This window comes from Equus caballus, chromosome 19 (assembly GCF_041296265.1).
Source record: "Equus caballus isolate H_3958 breed thoroughbred chromosome 19, TB-T2T, whole genome shotgun sequence".
Lineage (NCBI taxonomy): Eukaryota > Metazoa > Chordata > Mammalia > Perissodactyla > Equidae > Equus > Equus caballus.
In genome coordinates this window covers 18798181-18814672 of record NC_091702.1, presented here as the reverse complement: position 1 = coordinate 18814672, position 16492 = coordinate 18798181, and the positions used below count along the sequence as shown (strand labels likewise).

General features: G+C 40.8%; 1 protein-coding gene across 13 annotated transcripts in view; it reads left to right on the top strand.

Moving 5' to 3' along the window:
• Positions 1-16492, top strand: part of GOLIM4 (golgi integral membrane protein 4) — a 74783-nt gene that overhangs the window by 41758 nt on the left and 16533 nt on the right. For 2 of the 13 annotated variants that reach the window (XM_070242570.1, XM_070242569.1), the window contains exons 2-9: positions 1136-1210; positions 2488-2537; positions 4075-4128; positions 5450-5600; positions 9332-9414; positions 9939-10022; positions 13213-13371; positions 15569-15817. In XM_070242570.1, coding sequence (XP_070098671.1) covers positions 1136-1210; positions 2488-2537; positions 4075-4128; positions 5450-5600; positions 9332-9414; positions 9939-10022; positions 13213-13371; positions 15569-15817 — 905 coding nt within the window. Of the gene's footprint in view, positions 1-1135; positions 1211-2487; positions 2538-4074; positions 4129-5449; positions 5601-9331; positions 9415-9938; positions 10023-13212; positions 13372-15484; positions 15839-16492 lie in introns of all 13 variants that reach the window. The other 11 variants (XM_070242567.1, XM_014732732.3, XM_001494089.5 and 8 more) reach the window with 6 other exon arrangements.

The window sequence follows — 16492 nt, the reverse complement described above, 5'->3', positions numbered from 1 at the left end:
AAAGGGTCCATCAGAAATCTGCTTTATCCTCTTCTCCTCTCCTCTCCTTGCCTATTCAATCCATTCTGTGGGGCTGGGTTTTCTGTCCCTGGATGAAATCTAAGACACACTTGGTTGGTTCTTGGCTTCTCTCAGATTAAAAAAAAAAACCTTTCAATAGCTTTTATTCATAAACACAGTCTCAGTTTAGTAAGTATCATGTCTGGTCTAGTCCGGTGTAATCGGTACTTTATTCGTTAAAGGTGAACCTTCCCCTCTCTTGCAGCCTCCCTTTGCTGTAGATGTGGAGCCTGTAGTGGGGAAGAGAGTTCTGATAGGCTTCCTCTCCCTGCTTGCCGCCAACACATCTGCTCTTCCTCCTCGACTCGCCAGGTGACTCCGGCTGCTTCCGGGTAGACTGGCTAGGTAGGGATGGTGACGTGCAGGGAGGTCTCACACAGTGACAGCAGTTTGCCTTGTTTCTGCTGGCCAAGGCAGATGTAAACCTGACTTGTTCTTCTCTGGGCACTTGTATAGGTTCTTTGGAGAGTCCCTCCCTCCTTCATTTCCGAGGCGCTCTCACGTGTGTTTTCCTTGACACACGGGAGTGCACCCTACCTCTTTCATCCCAGTGGTACACTACGGAGGTTTCCTCACTGGTCCAGGCAGCCTTAACTCAGATTCATATCATGTCGACTTGGCAGTACGTGTGGGGTATCAGTATGGAAACAACGTGTAGGCTTTAGAAAATGTTCTTCTCGTGCCTAATAGAGAGGTGGAAGTTGGCAGTATAGATGTGGGGTAGATGCTGTGCCAGTGGTGGTTGAAGTCATGAGCGTGGACACGGTTGCCCAGGGAGAGACGTGGAACCTCACAGAGACGCTTGAGTTTAAGAAGCAGCAGATGGAAAAGGAGCTGGCAGAGAAGGTGGACGCCTTTTCTGGAGTCTTGGTTCTATAGAGGGGCAGACTCCATAGGAGTCAGTGCAAAATGATGTCTGTTATTGCGTCTGTTTTTTACTGAATGTGGAACTTACAATACATCCGTTTTTATTTTGATTGTGAGAAGACCTTAAACTGTTTTCCTCTTACTTTGAAAATTTTACTTGAGAATTTCTAATTCTTTGAAGACAAATTTTAACTCTTTTGTTTTACAGTTGTGTATGAACACAGATCAAGATTAGAGAAATCCTTGCAAAAGGAAAGACTTGAACATAAGAAAGCAAAGGAAGGTAAATAAATAATATGATTGTGTTCTGTGTTTTTGCTGTGTCTTCACTGAAGCATCATGTATTTGCTTTACTGTTTTTTTGCTGAGAAATCTTTCAAATCAACCCAAAGTCAGTTTTATAAGTGGATAGAGAAAGAGATGTTAAGGATTATGCTCTGCACCATGCAATAAAATAATTCCTGCTCAAGATGGCATTCAGAATCTTTAATTCAGTTTGTGCCGCCTTGAGATACTTATATTGTATCTACATATTGCTTCAGAAATAAAAGCTTTTCATCTGAAGCTCACACACATGTTACTCATACCTGGAACTTCTGACCACAGATATCTAGAAAGTAGCAGCAGTACATTGTTCAGAATATGACAGATTTTGTATATATACATGCACATACATGTACACACACTCACATTTATAATATAATGAATTGATCACATTGTATAGTGTCTTTTAAGTTATGCACTTGTTTTTTTCTTGGGAAGCCTTTTTTTGGCACAGCCAATTGGTTCAGTTTGAAAAATTAACATGTAGCACAGGTATTAGGCAATGCTATTGATTTTTATTGGAATTTTTCTATAAAGCATAGGCTTTATACAGCTCGTGATTTGAAATCATCAGCATTCTTATTTATTCGTCATGTTTTCTGATAAATCTTAAGATTTCAGGTCGGTGTTCTGTCTGATTACCCCGGTATGGGGTAGGAGGAGGGGGAGCAGGGAGGGCAGTATGGTTAGGATGTCATACTGACCCTCGAATGAAGCCTGTGTGGGGAGTAGAAGTTTACTGTCATAAAAATGCTTCAACAGGATTTGGGTTTTCGTATCTTGAAATGCAGAGTGATTTTACAGGGCCATCTAGTGGATAGTAAAGCTTTAAGAGCATTGAAGGTGGTTTCCACGGCTTGATGCGTCTTTCTAGGTCCTGCGTGATTTTCGTGTGCCATCTAGTGGATAGCAATAAGTCGTGTCTGTCTTTAGGTGTGCTTCATGGTTTTTTCTCCTTAATTTCAAGGAGAGTGAGTCATAGAGTGCACATTCTCAATGCACTTTTAATCAACTAGTTGATTAAGATTTACAGCTTTAAGGTAAAGAGGAGAATTATACAATAGTTTTTTAAAGCATTAAGAGGCAAAATAAAGTATGTAAGGCACCAAGTAGATTCTTTTAAACCTAAAACATTTTTTAGAAGTCTGAGTAAAGTTTGCCTTTATTCTTTTAGATGTTTAAAAATTCCACAGTGAATTAACTCACCATCTATTTTCTTCATTTGGTGTTTTCTAGATTTTCTTGTTTATAAATTAGAAGCACAAGAAACACTAAATAAAGGAAGGGTAAGTTTTTTTTTCTTAATTTTTTAAATGAAACTTAAAGGAGAGGGAAATGTAATAGAAAAATCTTTTACTCTGTTGATCATTAGGATTGTAGGGCTAAAATACGCTTTTCTTTTTTACTGCCAAAAAATTCCAAGAAGAAGACCTCAAAGATTGTTCTTTTAAAGATTACCTTTACTTATCATGTTATTGATGATAGTGATACATTAGGAATGGCCTTATTAATGTTCAACAGTAAAGAGAAGATTATTTTTATCCACTTATTTGTTCATTTGTTTAGTCTCTCTTTTCTATAGACTGCAATATTTTTTTAGTTTGTTACTGTGTAGTCTGACACAGTCCCTGGCTTAGAGTCCACATTCAAAAACATTTGTGGAATGAATGAATAAATAGATGATATTTGCATTTAAAAAATTTTTTAAAGTCCAAATTAACTGGAGAAAAACAAGTCGTTCTTTTACTCTAAGAGAAAGAATATAAGCATGAGTTGAATAAAACACTGGCATTTTGGGTATTAAAACTGAAAAGAGTCAGTTCCTTGGGCGCCGGGAGGCCCTCAGCCAGCTCTCAACTCTTACTTGCTTTTACAAGCCCTAATCAAACTGTGTGCAGCCTGGTGTGCATTTTATAATGTAATTTTCCTATAAATTAAAATAGTAAAGCAATAAAGTGGTAAAGCAAAAATGCAGTTCATTTTAGAAGTTGTAAAAATTTGGAAAAAAGATATGATTGAGAGTGTCCTTGTGCTGGCGGTGGGGTAGAGCGAGGATTGTGGCCCGTAAGGTAGAGCAAGGCAGCCTGGGGAGAGAACCTCCGGGCATCCTTTGTACTGGTTATGGCTGCCCAGGCCTGTGGCAAGGTGTGAGGTCCACGGGTGAAGATGCTCCTCCGGGCAACAAAGATGTGCTACGGGGACATGGAGGTCGGCTTAGGCTTAAGTTCAAGCTTCAGTCCTGGCTCTGCTACTAAAGGAAATGTTTGCCCCTGGCCCCTTCCTTATCAAACTGTTTCAGTTTCTCACTCTGTGCAGTGGAGTCTTACTGAGGTAAAGTAATGTATGTAGAATTTCTTACCCACTGAAGCTCAGGGAAGGAAAGCGCCTTTTTTCTCCCTCCTTTAAGCCATGCTAGGCTTGTGAGGCCTGGTCCTAGCTGGTTCACGCCCTCGTCCCCTTGGAGCACAATGTCTTAGCCGTATGCGGTGACTGTCTCAGGACAAGCTCCTCGTGCGTCTGGGCCTCGGTTCTCAGTAGGAGAATGGAAGTCAGTCATCTCCACCGGCCCTGTCAAGCTCTGTTTTGTGATTCGATGTCCTGCTTTTTCATTACTAAAATCTAGCAAACTTAAGGGAATGTTAAAACCTCACTTCAGCTATTCTATAAAGAGATGGCCTCAGAGACATCCTGGTTCAAACGTGGAATTCATTTTAGTTACACAAGCGAAATGAAAGAATTCTTCTCTTAAGAGCTTTAAGCTGTGTTTAGCAAAAGGCACAGATTTTTCATCTTTGTCTTAACTATTTTCTTTTTGATTTACAGCAAGATTCCAATAGTAGATACAGTGCATTGAATGTGCAACATCAGATGTTGAAAGTGAGTAATTTAAAGTTGTTCTTCATGAATGAATGGAAGGCTAACTAGCGTAAGTGATTAAGGAAAGTTTGCAGAAAGTTGATTTGTATTGTAATAATGTATATTAAAGTCATATTTGGCTAAAAACGATGTATAGTTGTAATGCCCTATCATATACATCACCCAATTACAAAGAACATATTTACCTTATCACATTTTCTTATAAATCAGACTCCCTGGTCAATGAATTTTTAATGTTGTTCCTCTCTTTATCCTTTAAGGCTTTTTGTTTGTTTAATTTCTCATGGTTGTTTTCCTTAGATATTTTGTTTTCCCTTAGACACACTGGAGGCAGTAGAACTATTAAAATGCTTCCTTCGTGTTACTAATATTTAATGCGTCCTTTTACCGACCACAGGAAGGCAATTTATATTTAAAGATTCTCCTTCCTTGGTTCTTGGGTAAAACCCATTATTGTGTGTCAGGAAGACTAAAAAAAATAGAGAGAAAGAAAGAGATTCCTTGATTCTGTGAAGCTGGAGGAGATGAGCAGCTGCCATTATGCATTCTGCGCTGCAGGAAGCCCGGGCGGTGATCTCCACCCCAGCACCCAGCTTGGTGTTGGGATTGCCTTTCCTCCTGTAGCAGTGGGGCGTGTGCTTTTTATTGAAACCAGAACCTTTCCTATTATCAAGAAAGCCATACGTGAATTAGAGTAGACCATCCTCTCACAGCAAGCATTTAGAGACTGGGAAATTTATCTAGATTGTGATGACAGCATGGTATTATAATCAGGAGTGAGATAAATAAGAATCATTCTATAAACAATAAATTTATTACTTCCCCAAAAGAGAAAAGAGTCTTTTTCTTTCTTCTCCTTTAAACCAGGTTACCAGGAAGGCTGGAAATCAAAGAAGGAAGATCAGAAACGTTGCTGGGCAAACATAGATTGAAAGAGGAAGTCTGGACCCCCCCGGGGAGGGATAATTGTTCCATTAGCCTTACTTTTTTCCGCAGTAATTTGAGTCCCTGGGAATTTCCCCCAGTCCCTCTCCTTTCTATCTGTCATGCGAACTTCTAACTTCTGCTTGTTCACATTAATGTTAAACATTAAGGAGAAAATTCTCTTTGGCTGTGATCTCAAACTATTCATTTGGAATGTGAGGGAAGTGGAAGGGAGCTGCACAAATTAAAAGCGACCAGAGGAAAACGAAGCCTTCTTCACTTCTTCACTTCTTCACTGGTTCTTACTTTCTTGCAAGAGAAAGGTTATGCTGTCAAGAAATAGACTCAAATGGAATTTAGAGACTGTCCATGTCTGCTCAAGTTTTCATCTTTGCAGAGTCAACATGAGGAGCTAAAGAAACAGCACAGTGACTTGGAAGAGGAACATCGCAAACAAGGAGAAGACTTCAGTCGGACATTCAATGACCATAAACAGAAATACCTGCAGCTGCAGCAAGAGAAAGAACAGGAGCTTTCTAAGCTAAAAGGTATTTGGAAATCTAATTAGCCAGTTTATATGGAAATAAGTGCTCACATTAACATTTCAATGGAACAGTAGACTTTTTGTTGTATTTTGATTTTTGCATGGTGACTGATGTACATTTATCATGTGGTCCTTTACCAGCCACTTACTTCTTTGTAACATTTCATATCTGTCCTGATCTCTGGGTTTGTTTAGGGAATCAGAATAGAATACTTAGTGTTTCTCAACAGGGCACACTGGCCGTGATGGGCAAGACAGGGCTCTTTATGTGTGTTGCAAGAACAATTTAGCATCTCTCACCCCTACCCACAAAATGCCATCAGTGCTCCCCTGTCATTGTGATGACTGAAAATTGCCCCATGCATTTCTAGATCTCCAAAGGGGCAAGAAGACCCCCTGTTGATTGCTAATAGTAGCTTCAGAAAGCCCAGGCTCCCAAGTCAGGCTGTCCTGGTGAATCTTGGCCTCTTCACTTACTGGTTATATGACCATAGGCACATTGTGTGGTCACCGCAGGCTTCATTACCCTCATCTGTGAAGCTGGGAAAGTCATAAAAAGTATCAACCTCGTAGGGTTGGTGTGAGGATTAAATAATTTATGTAAGCACCTAGAACAGTTTCTGGTACATGGTAAACCTTCAGTATACGCTAACTGCCGTCCGTATCAGCAGCAGTTATTTTCATAGTAATATGGATCAAAATGCATCACTTCTCTGAGTAGATGTGAGTTCTGGAAAAGAGAAACAGCGTATTCTACAATCACCTGTTCAGGTGCTAAGTAAGTTTAAAGTGTGAAAATTGCTTTAAAAAGGCACGTGGTGCTGGGAAAAACAATAGTGAAATCTGAGTAAGGTCTGTAGTCTAGTAAATTGTACTCTGCCAAACAATTTCTTGGTTTTATGTGAGGTGTCATCACAGAAGGAAGCTGGGTGATCTCTCTGTACTTTTTCTTGCAATGTTCTATCTATAAGTATTTCAAAATAATAGGTTACCAAAAAAAGGCACATGGGAGTTAAGTAGCCATTAAGGCGGTTTGCAAAGGGTTGAGGTGGCCTTGATTGAGTTGGTCCAGGTGTCCTCAGATGATATCCAAGAGATGTGGACATGTGGGGTCTTGGCTTCTTGGTGATGCGCCAGGTGGTGAGGGGTCATTGAAGAAACAAACAGAGAAAGGAAGAAAGACTGAACACGGAAGGTCCTCACAGAGGCGGTGTAAAGGAGGAAAGGTCTCCAGCATCAGGGAGCACTTGCCGGGCCTGTGGAAAGCTCTGCTGTGGGTGGTGAGGGAGGAGACACTGGCCTTATTGGATTCACTGTTTAGCATCTGCAAACCTGACCTAAGCTGAGTAAGTACATTCAATTATACTGATACCAAGTAGATTTGTTAAGGAATGAGAAAGAAAATTTTCTAGATATCTGAACTCTGCATGGCATACTTTACATAGTTTAGTTCATTTAATTTTAGCAATAGCCCTGAAAGTCATGTTTTCTTATGTGTACTCTATATTTACTCCTTTCTTTAAAACAAAGTCCATGTATAATAAAATTTTAACAAGAAATCAGAACCACAGAAAATAGGGGGACACATGTATGTGAGTTCTGCGTAGTGAGATAATCCAATCTTGTAACTTGGTCTGAACTTCCTGGCACCCAGGACAAAAGAGGAAATAGAGTAAGTTATAGGGCTCTTGTTATCAGAAAGAGAGAATATACTAGTATCATGGGGGGTGAGGGAGAGACAGAGAGAGAGACAGAGACAGAGAGTAAAAGAGAGCGAGAAAGAGAACAGTATTTCTGGTACCAGTTAATTTTTGGAAAGCATTTCTCAGACCTGAAACAACAGAGTATGACAGTGCTTTTGATGACACTTTCATAAGCAGTTTTCACATCAGCACTTTTTTGATTATGGTCCTTGATAAAAGCTTAGGATAGTAAGCGAAAGCATATTGTGAAAGATGCAGGTCAGTAGTGCAAACTGTAAGGTGTGTAGTCTAAGTAGTCTGTGGTGGTTGCATGTGATATGAGGAGAGAATTTAGAATTTAGACTATGTCTAGCGATGAGCTGATAGCATAGAAGCTTACCTAATTATCCTTTCCATTATTGTTATAAAAATAGCTGACACTCAACAAATGTTTACCATGTGCCAGTACTCGGTGAAACTCCTCATGCTATCTTATTTCATTCTCATAACAACCTGTAAGGTAGACCTTATGTTTAGCCTAATTTAACAAATGAAGAAATTGAGTCCTACTAAAGTTAAATAACTTGCTCAAGGTAACACAGCAAAGGCACGGGAGCCACTGCTGATAAGTTTATAATCTGAAATCCATTTAAAAGCTAGCAAAGTTTGTGTATTTCAGGTGTGTGTGTGTCTCTGTCTGTCTGTCTGTCTGTCTGTCTAGACTGAAGCCCCATGCAACCAACAGCACACTTACCGTCCTCTTGGATTGGCAGCGGCATCCTGTTTTGACCTTTGAGAAAATCCATCATTACATGCCGGTGGACACTGGCCACATTTCCCATCTTGCTCTAGATCTCTCCCCTAAACCCATGACCAATCCAATGCCCAGGGATCAGGCAGGGACTAAAAAGGAGTGAAAGGGACGGAAAATACAGTGAGAGATGGTGCCTGGCACTTTCCTTCAGCGCCGAGTGCCACGCTGGAGAGGTAGGATTTCGTCTGCAGAGGGCAATGCCACTCAGAGACGGTTTGCCCAGCGCAGGCAAGGCTTACCCCTGCCATCTCAGCATCCCCTTTCATTCTCGAAAGTACCTCCCATTGAAAAAATGAATCACAGTGTCACCCTGCCACCAGGCAGCTTCTGCTGAGTGTTGTCACAGAGAATTGGCCTTGTGTTACCAGACCCAGATTCCTGATTTTTAAATGGTGACAACTATTCAAATGTGGAAGACGCTGTCTAAGCCAACACTGCAGGGGCAAAAAAAAAATGTTTGTGATTTGGATTCAGCCCAACAGCTGCCAGTTCATAACATCTAATGTCCAGATACAGGGAGTGTGAGAAAATTACCAAGAGGGTCATAGAGATGCGTCCCAAATCTTTAAGTCACTGAGGCTGTTCCCCGAACAGGAGTGTGTGAGGGTGGGGAAATTCTGGGACGTGGCTCTGACTGCTGCAGTCTCACTGGTAGTCCTGGAAAGAACTGGCCTGTAGCTATTGGAGGGAGAATTCGGATCCATCAAGAACTCAATGGTAGGAGAAAGAAAATATATTTATAACTTTTCAACAGGTAAGTGGGGTTTTACTCTCTTGTTTTATTTCTTTGAGTTGCCTTCATAATTGAAATACCTTTTGGGGTCTGTGGAAATTATTCATGCCATAAAAAACAGAGTTTGTACTTCTTGATAACTTAAATTTGTAAAGAGACTCAAATCTTAGACCACCCCTGCCCATTACATTTTATTCCTGAGGATTTGCTTTATTAGCAGATATTTCATTTTTAACTCCTGAGTAATTAAAAATCCTTAACTTCTTCTCCATTGTGTAGTTTGTTTAAAAGTATTTAAACTACTGAACCAGATTGTATTGTGATGTCCAGCCCAATCCAGACCACATCCCAAAATGATACAGTTTCTGTTGATTTGGAATATTATACTGTCAAAGTTCAAAACAAATCCTAAAACAAGTTGTGTGAAGCTGTGGATATGAAAACAGTGGACTCAAAAAACTGAAAAGCTCAAGGCTTTATGCGTGATTTTTCTTGTTCTAAAATAGAAACCGTGTACAATTTGAGAGAAGAGAATAGACAGCTAAGGAAAGCGCACCAGGACATGCACACGCAGCTCCAAGACGTCAAGGTAAAGAAAAACTGAGCTTCTGACTCTGTGCTGTTTGCCTACTGAACTTTGTAGAATGGCTGTAAAAGTCACTTCCCAACTGACCTGCTTTCCTAATCCACGTTATCATTTTGGGCTTTGCATAGACTGGAATCCGCCCAATACTTCTACCACGTCTGCATCGTAAGCCAAAAGATGATCTGAAAATCCAAACATGTTCATTAGTACAGAAATGATTCTTTTGCTAGGTGGCTGCATTTTCATAAGCTTTTTATTTACAAAGGTTTATTAATGATGAAATATTTTTTCTTTTTGTTTCGATTTCATTGTACATGATTATGATATTCGGGTAGCACGTTTTAGATTTTGGAATACTACATTAATCATAGTCTGTTCTCTACAAAGACTTTTAAACTTAATCAGTGCTGCCAAAACCACAACAGAGAAACACGCAAGCGCTGTGTGGGTGCTCACACCACTGTCAGCCAAAGTGGGATTTGTCTTCGAATGTTAAAACTCAATGTGTAAAATTCTTTTTCGTGTAGCAACAGCATAAGAATTTACTCTCCGAGCATGAGCAGCTTGTAGTGACTTTGGAAGACCACAAGAGTGCGCTGGCTGCTGCGCAGGTTAGAAGGGTCGCAGCCTCTGGGTTCTTTGTAAAGTCTGCTTTAACATTTCTGAATTCCTTTCTGCATGTAGCCTCTCACCACCCAACCTTCGGTGGGTTTCTTCGGACAGCGCTATCCTGATCCTGAGCATCGTGCATGCTTTCAGAATTCAATCAAGGGAATATTAAATAACCTTCTGTTGTTTTTTGCACTAGTAGTTGGCTGCGTATGACCATTTCTACCTTCCATCAGCCCCTACATGCAGTAGATTAATACTTGTTTAAATCATAGAAATTATCCTATAAATATGGTCTTTGGCCACTCTCTGACCTCTGTTGACTCCTGCTATATGATCTATGGGATTTTATGATGCCAGCAACCTAAGCAAATCATTGTCAGACTTTCTCTTCCGCCCCTCCTGCCCTTGCTCCCAGCATCGCAGCCCACACACACTCCTTTTGGGACTAGGCTCATGTGCTGTTGGTCAAATTACAGAAAATAAGAAAAGATCTCACGTCAATAAAGAACAAAAAATGAGAATTATAAGCTCCATTTGTTCAAAGCCTAGAACAGTCCCTGGCACAAGGCAGGCCCTCAGCAGATATTTACTGAATGAACAAACGATCAAACACAAGTGTTGGGGAGCTAATTACAGCAATATCATGCTGAGTGTTGTCCTGCTTTCTAGCGGAAGCAAAGAAATGGAAATGGTGGGCTTAGTCACTGTCTTCTTAGCCACTAGTCTTCACTTTTCTTCTCTTGGAAGAATTCAGAGGGAAGGGCAAAGGAAAACCAACTTTATCTGTACTTAGCAGGAGACCAACTATTATTTTTTGTTGTTATAAAATTATTCAAAGTGTCATATGCTGGGCCCTGACCCATCTCACAGGCTGTGGCATCTGGGTTTGGGGGACCCCATTTCAAGGTTGTCATTGATGGGGTGTCTCCCTACAAAACTGCAGCTGTGTGGTGATTTTTTACATGGGTGTAAATCAAGTTGACTTTAGAGGAGATGATTTCATTCAAAACTTTATAAAATTTTTGTCAAGTATTATTATTTTTATATGAGGCTATTTTCCATACTGAAAAATGTGACAAACCAATTGAATACTCTATGTGCTACAATGGCCAAAAATATTAGACTAAGCAACAATTTGCAAGTTCAGAGAAATATAAGTGAAATAGCTCATTTAATGACCAAAACCAAATTCTGTAGTTAACACACTAGGAATATTACTGACAGGGTTTTGTATAGAAAAAATATATATACCTTTATAGTTTTCTATTTCTTTAAATATCTTTTTGGCTCTTTTGAGAAGGGGCTCCAAGTTTGTCTTGCCCCCTCCCTTTTTTTGGTAGTTATGGCAGAACTAGGCACAAGACTTAGCGTCCACGTCTAATCCCGTATTAAAACTTCTCCTGAGTCTCCTAAGAAATCAAGTGCTGTTTCAGGCCTCTGCATTTTTCATGTAAATCATCGTAAGAGATTCTGTCTAAGAAAGCAAGAACAGAATAGAATTTGAGAGTTTACAATTTATCAAGGATTACCACAATAACCTTATATACAAAATTTCTTTACTATTCACAACGTATTGAGTTATATAATATTGTGCCCTTTTTATAACTTAATAAAGTGAGGTCCAAAGGAATAAGGTAGCTGGCCCAAGAACCAGGCTTGAAGCTTAGGTCAACCTGACGTCAGAGTCATGCTTCACTCTTAAGCCCACCAGTGTTTTTGGAAATTTCCCCACATCAGTTCCCTGGGCCTTGCCCCAGACCCGTTGAGTCATGATTTCAAGGTGGAGGCCCAGGAACCTGCATGTTTAACATGATCCTTCTGTGATTATTAATGCACACTATTTGAGAACCACCACGTCACTGCCTTCTAAGATTATACATAGTAGGAGAAGAAAGGAAAAAGGCTAGAAATAAGGTTTGTGTATTCCTTCATATTTGTCTTATTAAAAGTATCACCCTGTGGATGTCATTTCTTTTTTCCTTTGACCTCCAAAGTTAGTTTGCAAATGTTTTGATAGATTTTCGAGCTAAGGCCTGCTGTTAGCCGTATGGCACACCTTTGTACACGTTATAAAGAGGCACTCCCCTGAGACAGATTTGGCAAGCAGACTTCTTCACCTTTGTGTGAATTAAAAAAAAGGCAGAAAGGCGCCTCTTCCTGGGCTGGGTGCACGGATGTGGCAGCGGGAGCGCCGGCTGGATTCCAGCCTCTGCTGGCAGCTCTGCTGTGCACACTGAGAGAGGTGGCCCTGTCTGGGAGGCTTGTTCAGAAAAGGTTTCTGTGTTCTTTGTATGCGTTTATGTAAATGTGTGTTTGCACACAGCATTTCTGTCTTAGGAGAACAGTGTTGGTACATATGATGTGCTAAGATAAGCAGTGTCTATTGATTGTCTTAAAGTATTTGATTTTTTTCTGCCTTCTTAGCTTCTCGTATTAAAAATATTACGTGCACACAGACACACACACACTCCACCACATATACATAGATACACCAATATAAGTATATTCTAGTCCTATACCCACATTAGTGCCTTTATGCTGTATAAGAAAAGGACATTCAGGATTGAGGAGCAAAAGTCCAGCCTCATTTCACACCTATGCTCCTACTTTCCAAAACCACACAGCACAATACTGAAAGTGTTCTGGAAAGTAAGGGACCCTGTTTGAGCACAAGTGGCCTGGGGCAAGAGGGTGGCCTGAGTGATTTAATATATAGATTCAGTTACTTATTTTAAACCTATGATTCCTTTCCACTGAAGAGTGTTACTCAGACTGTACTGGTAAAAGATATCTGCACTTGTATTTATATAATTGTGGAATTTTTTAATAGATTTTTTTAATGCTATAAAACTGACTACATAGCTGTCTTACTTTTAATAATGGTATTTATACTAGAAAAATTATTTATAAAAATTCTGACTTTGTTTAATGTAGCATGGGAAACTAACACCTATCTTAGATATTTTTTCTCTGTTCCCTTTAACTCTACTTCTATTTTGCATGTGCTTAAAAATGGTTAAGCATGTCCAAGTAAGTATAGCTAATGCATGGAGACAATCTGCATATTTTTCCTAACTTATATTTAGGTATAAATTTTTTGTCTAGTTTTCCAGTGAACCATCCATGAATGATATCTTTTTCCCTCCCCAAATTGTGCAATTTGCATCCAATTGTGCAATTTATGTGCAGACTCAAGTTGCAGAATATAAGCAACTGAAAGATACTCTGAATAGGATTCCAAGCTTTCGAAAACCAGAACAGGCAGAGCAGCAGAATTTTACCCAGCTGGCGCGTTCTCCACAAGGCGACAGCACAGCAAGGGAGAAGCCAGCTGGAGAGCCGCGGGAGGTAAGGGGCGTGAACCGCTAATCTGTGGCCCACTGCGTCACTCTCCCTGTTAAGGTGTCATCAGGTGACCTGCTCAAAATATTGCCAACTCTTCCTGCAGAACAGTGGTTCTCAAATTTTAGTGTGTATCAGAGCGTCCAGCAGGGCTGTTAAAACACAGATAGCTGGGCCTCAGCCCAGAGTTTCCGATTCAGTTAATTTGGGGTGAGGCCTGTGGATTTGCATTTCTGACTCAGCTGGTCTGGGGAGGTGCATTTTGAGAACTACTGCTCTACTGGCTGTGTCTTTATTCATGTGGGTTTATTTGTTTGAAAGGAGCTGTCCTGTCTGAGCTTTTTAAGGGTTTTTTTTTCAGGGGGGTAGAGTGAGAAGGTTAAATGATCATGAGGATATTATGTGACGGTCAGCCCACTCAGGTATTAAAGCTGATAATATAGTTAAAGTTAATGCAGTGCTAGGTCCCCCCCAAACATGCCAAAACTTGTATTAGGAGACCTTTTAAAACTACTGTGGCTCTAGGTGCTAGTGTCTCCATCCACTTTTTGTATTCTTCATAAAAATTAAGCCTTGCTTGAGAATATTTCACAAGTGGAACGTCACAAGTAGTGTCACCCTTATCCCGAGCAAAGTTGTTTTGCAATCACATGTGTAGCAAGTATGGTTATCCAAACCCTGACAAGGCTGTTTTTAACATTGTGTTTGAGAACAATGTTTGAGAAAAGTTGCCCCAAGTTACCGCCTTACGGGAGTAAATAAGTTGAGATGAGTGGAGCTCATAAGAGTCTTCACTCGGTGCAGAACATTCCTTCACAGACAGTTCCGTGTCCTCGTGGGTGCTTGTCTTTCGTCTGGGTCTTCGGCTAGTACTAGCTGAAGAAAACCGACCAGATCCCTGGCCTGGGAATCCATTCTATTCGCTATCCTAGTTTGATTACCAGTTTACTGGGTTAATCTTTTAATGGGGCAGACGTTTAGTTTTTCCATCTGTGAGGTAGAGAGAGAGTAGTTGTCTGCTCTAACCTTTCTCACAGGGGCATTGTGGAGATAAATGACAGGTGTTTGAAAGCACGTAGGGCTCTTCAGAGAAATATTTCATGTAAAGCCAGGGCAGTGTAATGTAAAACTTGGCAGGTAGGCAAAGACCCTGGTAAGATGTCCATCTCCAAAAGTTACCCTCAGATGTCTGAGAATGGACTTTTTCCCTCGGTTTATTTATTTATACAGTCCAATTTCTCAGTTATATTTCTGCTAATTTAAGAAGGCTTCACTTTTATGTCAATTACGGGAGAGCAATCTGACCAAAGAAGTTATTTTTCGGATAAAGCAGGTTGGGGGGAAAGTGACAAATTTTCCTGTTGACATTATAGCATCTCTTTTTAACCCCTCTTTTCTAAGTCATGAAGACCATATAGAAATCTCTGAAACTTGCAAGGAAAACTGGTTCAAGTCAACCAATTTGAGAAGAGGAGTAAAAGATGTCTTTTTTCCGTTCAGAGTTTTTTATATTAACAATACAAAATATTTACCAAAGACTTTCTCTAGTTCATGAAGAAATACTACTTTAATACATTAAAAAATGTTTTATTGTATCTGGTTTAGTGGGCACTATTTTTAGCTAACCACGGATGTCCATTAGTAATGACATTTGGCATTCTTTTTCTTTATTAGCTAATAAAAAGTGAACCCAACTCATCCTCACTTTGATCTTATCTTTTCAAATAATTCTTGAAAACAAAATTTACATTGAGGAAAATTATGTAAACATTCATCACGAAGTTTGAGGGTTTTTTTCCTGTTTTTTCTGTGGGAAAATAGCAGTTAGATTGCTTGTGTGGGAAGGGTCTGCTGAGATGTGGTTACGCCTGAGCTTTACTTTTAGGTCATTTACTGTGATCTGAGAGGACGTTTTGCTTATGTTATCTCCATGTTAGAGGTGAGATTACACAGCGGGGAGTTGAGTGGCTCCACTGCAGCCATACTTCTCACTCACGAGTCTCTGTTCTAGAATCCAGGATCTTGCTTATGTTGTAACCCCACAGACATGATAATAAAGAAATTCTGTCACTCCTTTTGAGATGCAAGAGTGTCATTTCCGGTGACGTGCTTGGCCTAGGTATCTCGAAATAGTGATGTGTGGCAGGACCATGAAGCAGTTCCTGGAAGAACAGAAGAAACAAAACCGTATTCTCCCACCCAGAGGGAGGCGGAATTCCAGGCCCCAGCAGATCTGCACCAGCAAGAGGCGGAACGTAGAGGGCCTGAGGAGCGTCAGGCGGAAGAGGAGCACAGAAAGGCCCTCGAAGAGGAGGCCATGGAGCAGGTCGGGCAGGCGGAACACCTGGAGGAGGAACACGACCCGTCCCCAGAGGAGCAGGATCGGGAGTGGAAGGAGCAGCGGGAACAAAAGGAAGAAGCCCACCTTCTGGAAGGGCACGCTCCTGCGGAGGTGCGAGGCCATCCACGTCAGGTCGGCTGGGATTGTGTCTTGCTGGCTGGAATAGGGAGTGTGGCTTCGTTTTTAAATATTAAAGAAAGAGTCCCTCCCCATTTATAAAAATCTCTAAAATAAAATTTGAGTGATATTACTAAATGTTACATGCCCATATTGAAGTTTTCTAATGTAATATTAATAGCATAGCTACTTACATCCCTCAGAAAGATGACTGGGGTAAAGAGGACGGGCTGTTGTGTATGTATGCCTTCCCTTTGTCTGTAGTGCCCAGGAAGGGAGACACACTCACATCCCTTTAACAGTAAGAGAAGAGCTGAGCACCTGATTCGGCACCTTCCCGGTTTGTGCTCCGGTCCTGGGGGCATCTTGAGGCTGAGAAGTGTCTCATTTTCTATCGTCAAAGGTCCTCTTCTCCCTGTTCGTTTACTGTCGAATCGTATGTTGGCTTTTGCACATTCACTAGCCAGGTGGTTAGTAAGTTATCTAAAAGCTGATCTTATCACTTAAGGCTATTCCACTAGGTGAGTGTGTTTAACCAGGCCCTGCTCAGGCTTCCACGTCTGAGCACTGCCCTCTCACTCAGTGGCATAGTGGTTAAGTTGGCATGCTCCTCTTCGGGGGCCCTGGGTTCGAGAGTTTGGATCCCGGGTGCAGACCTACACACCGCTC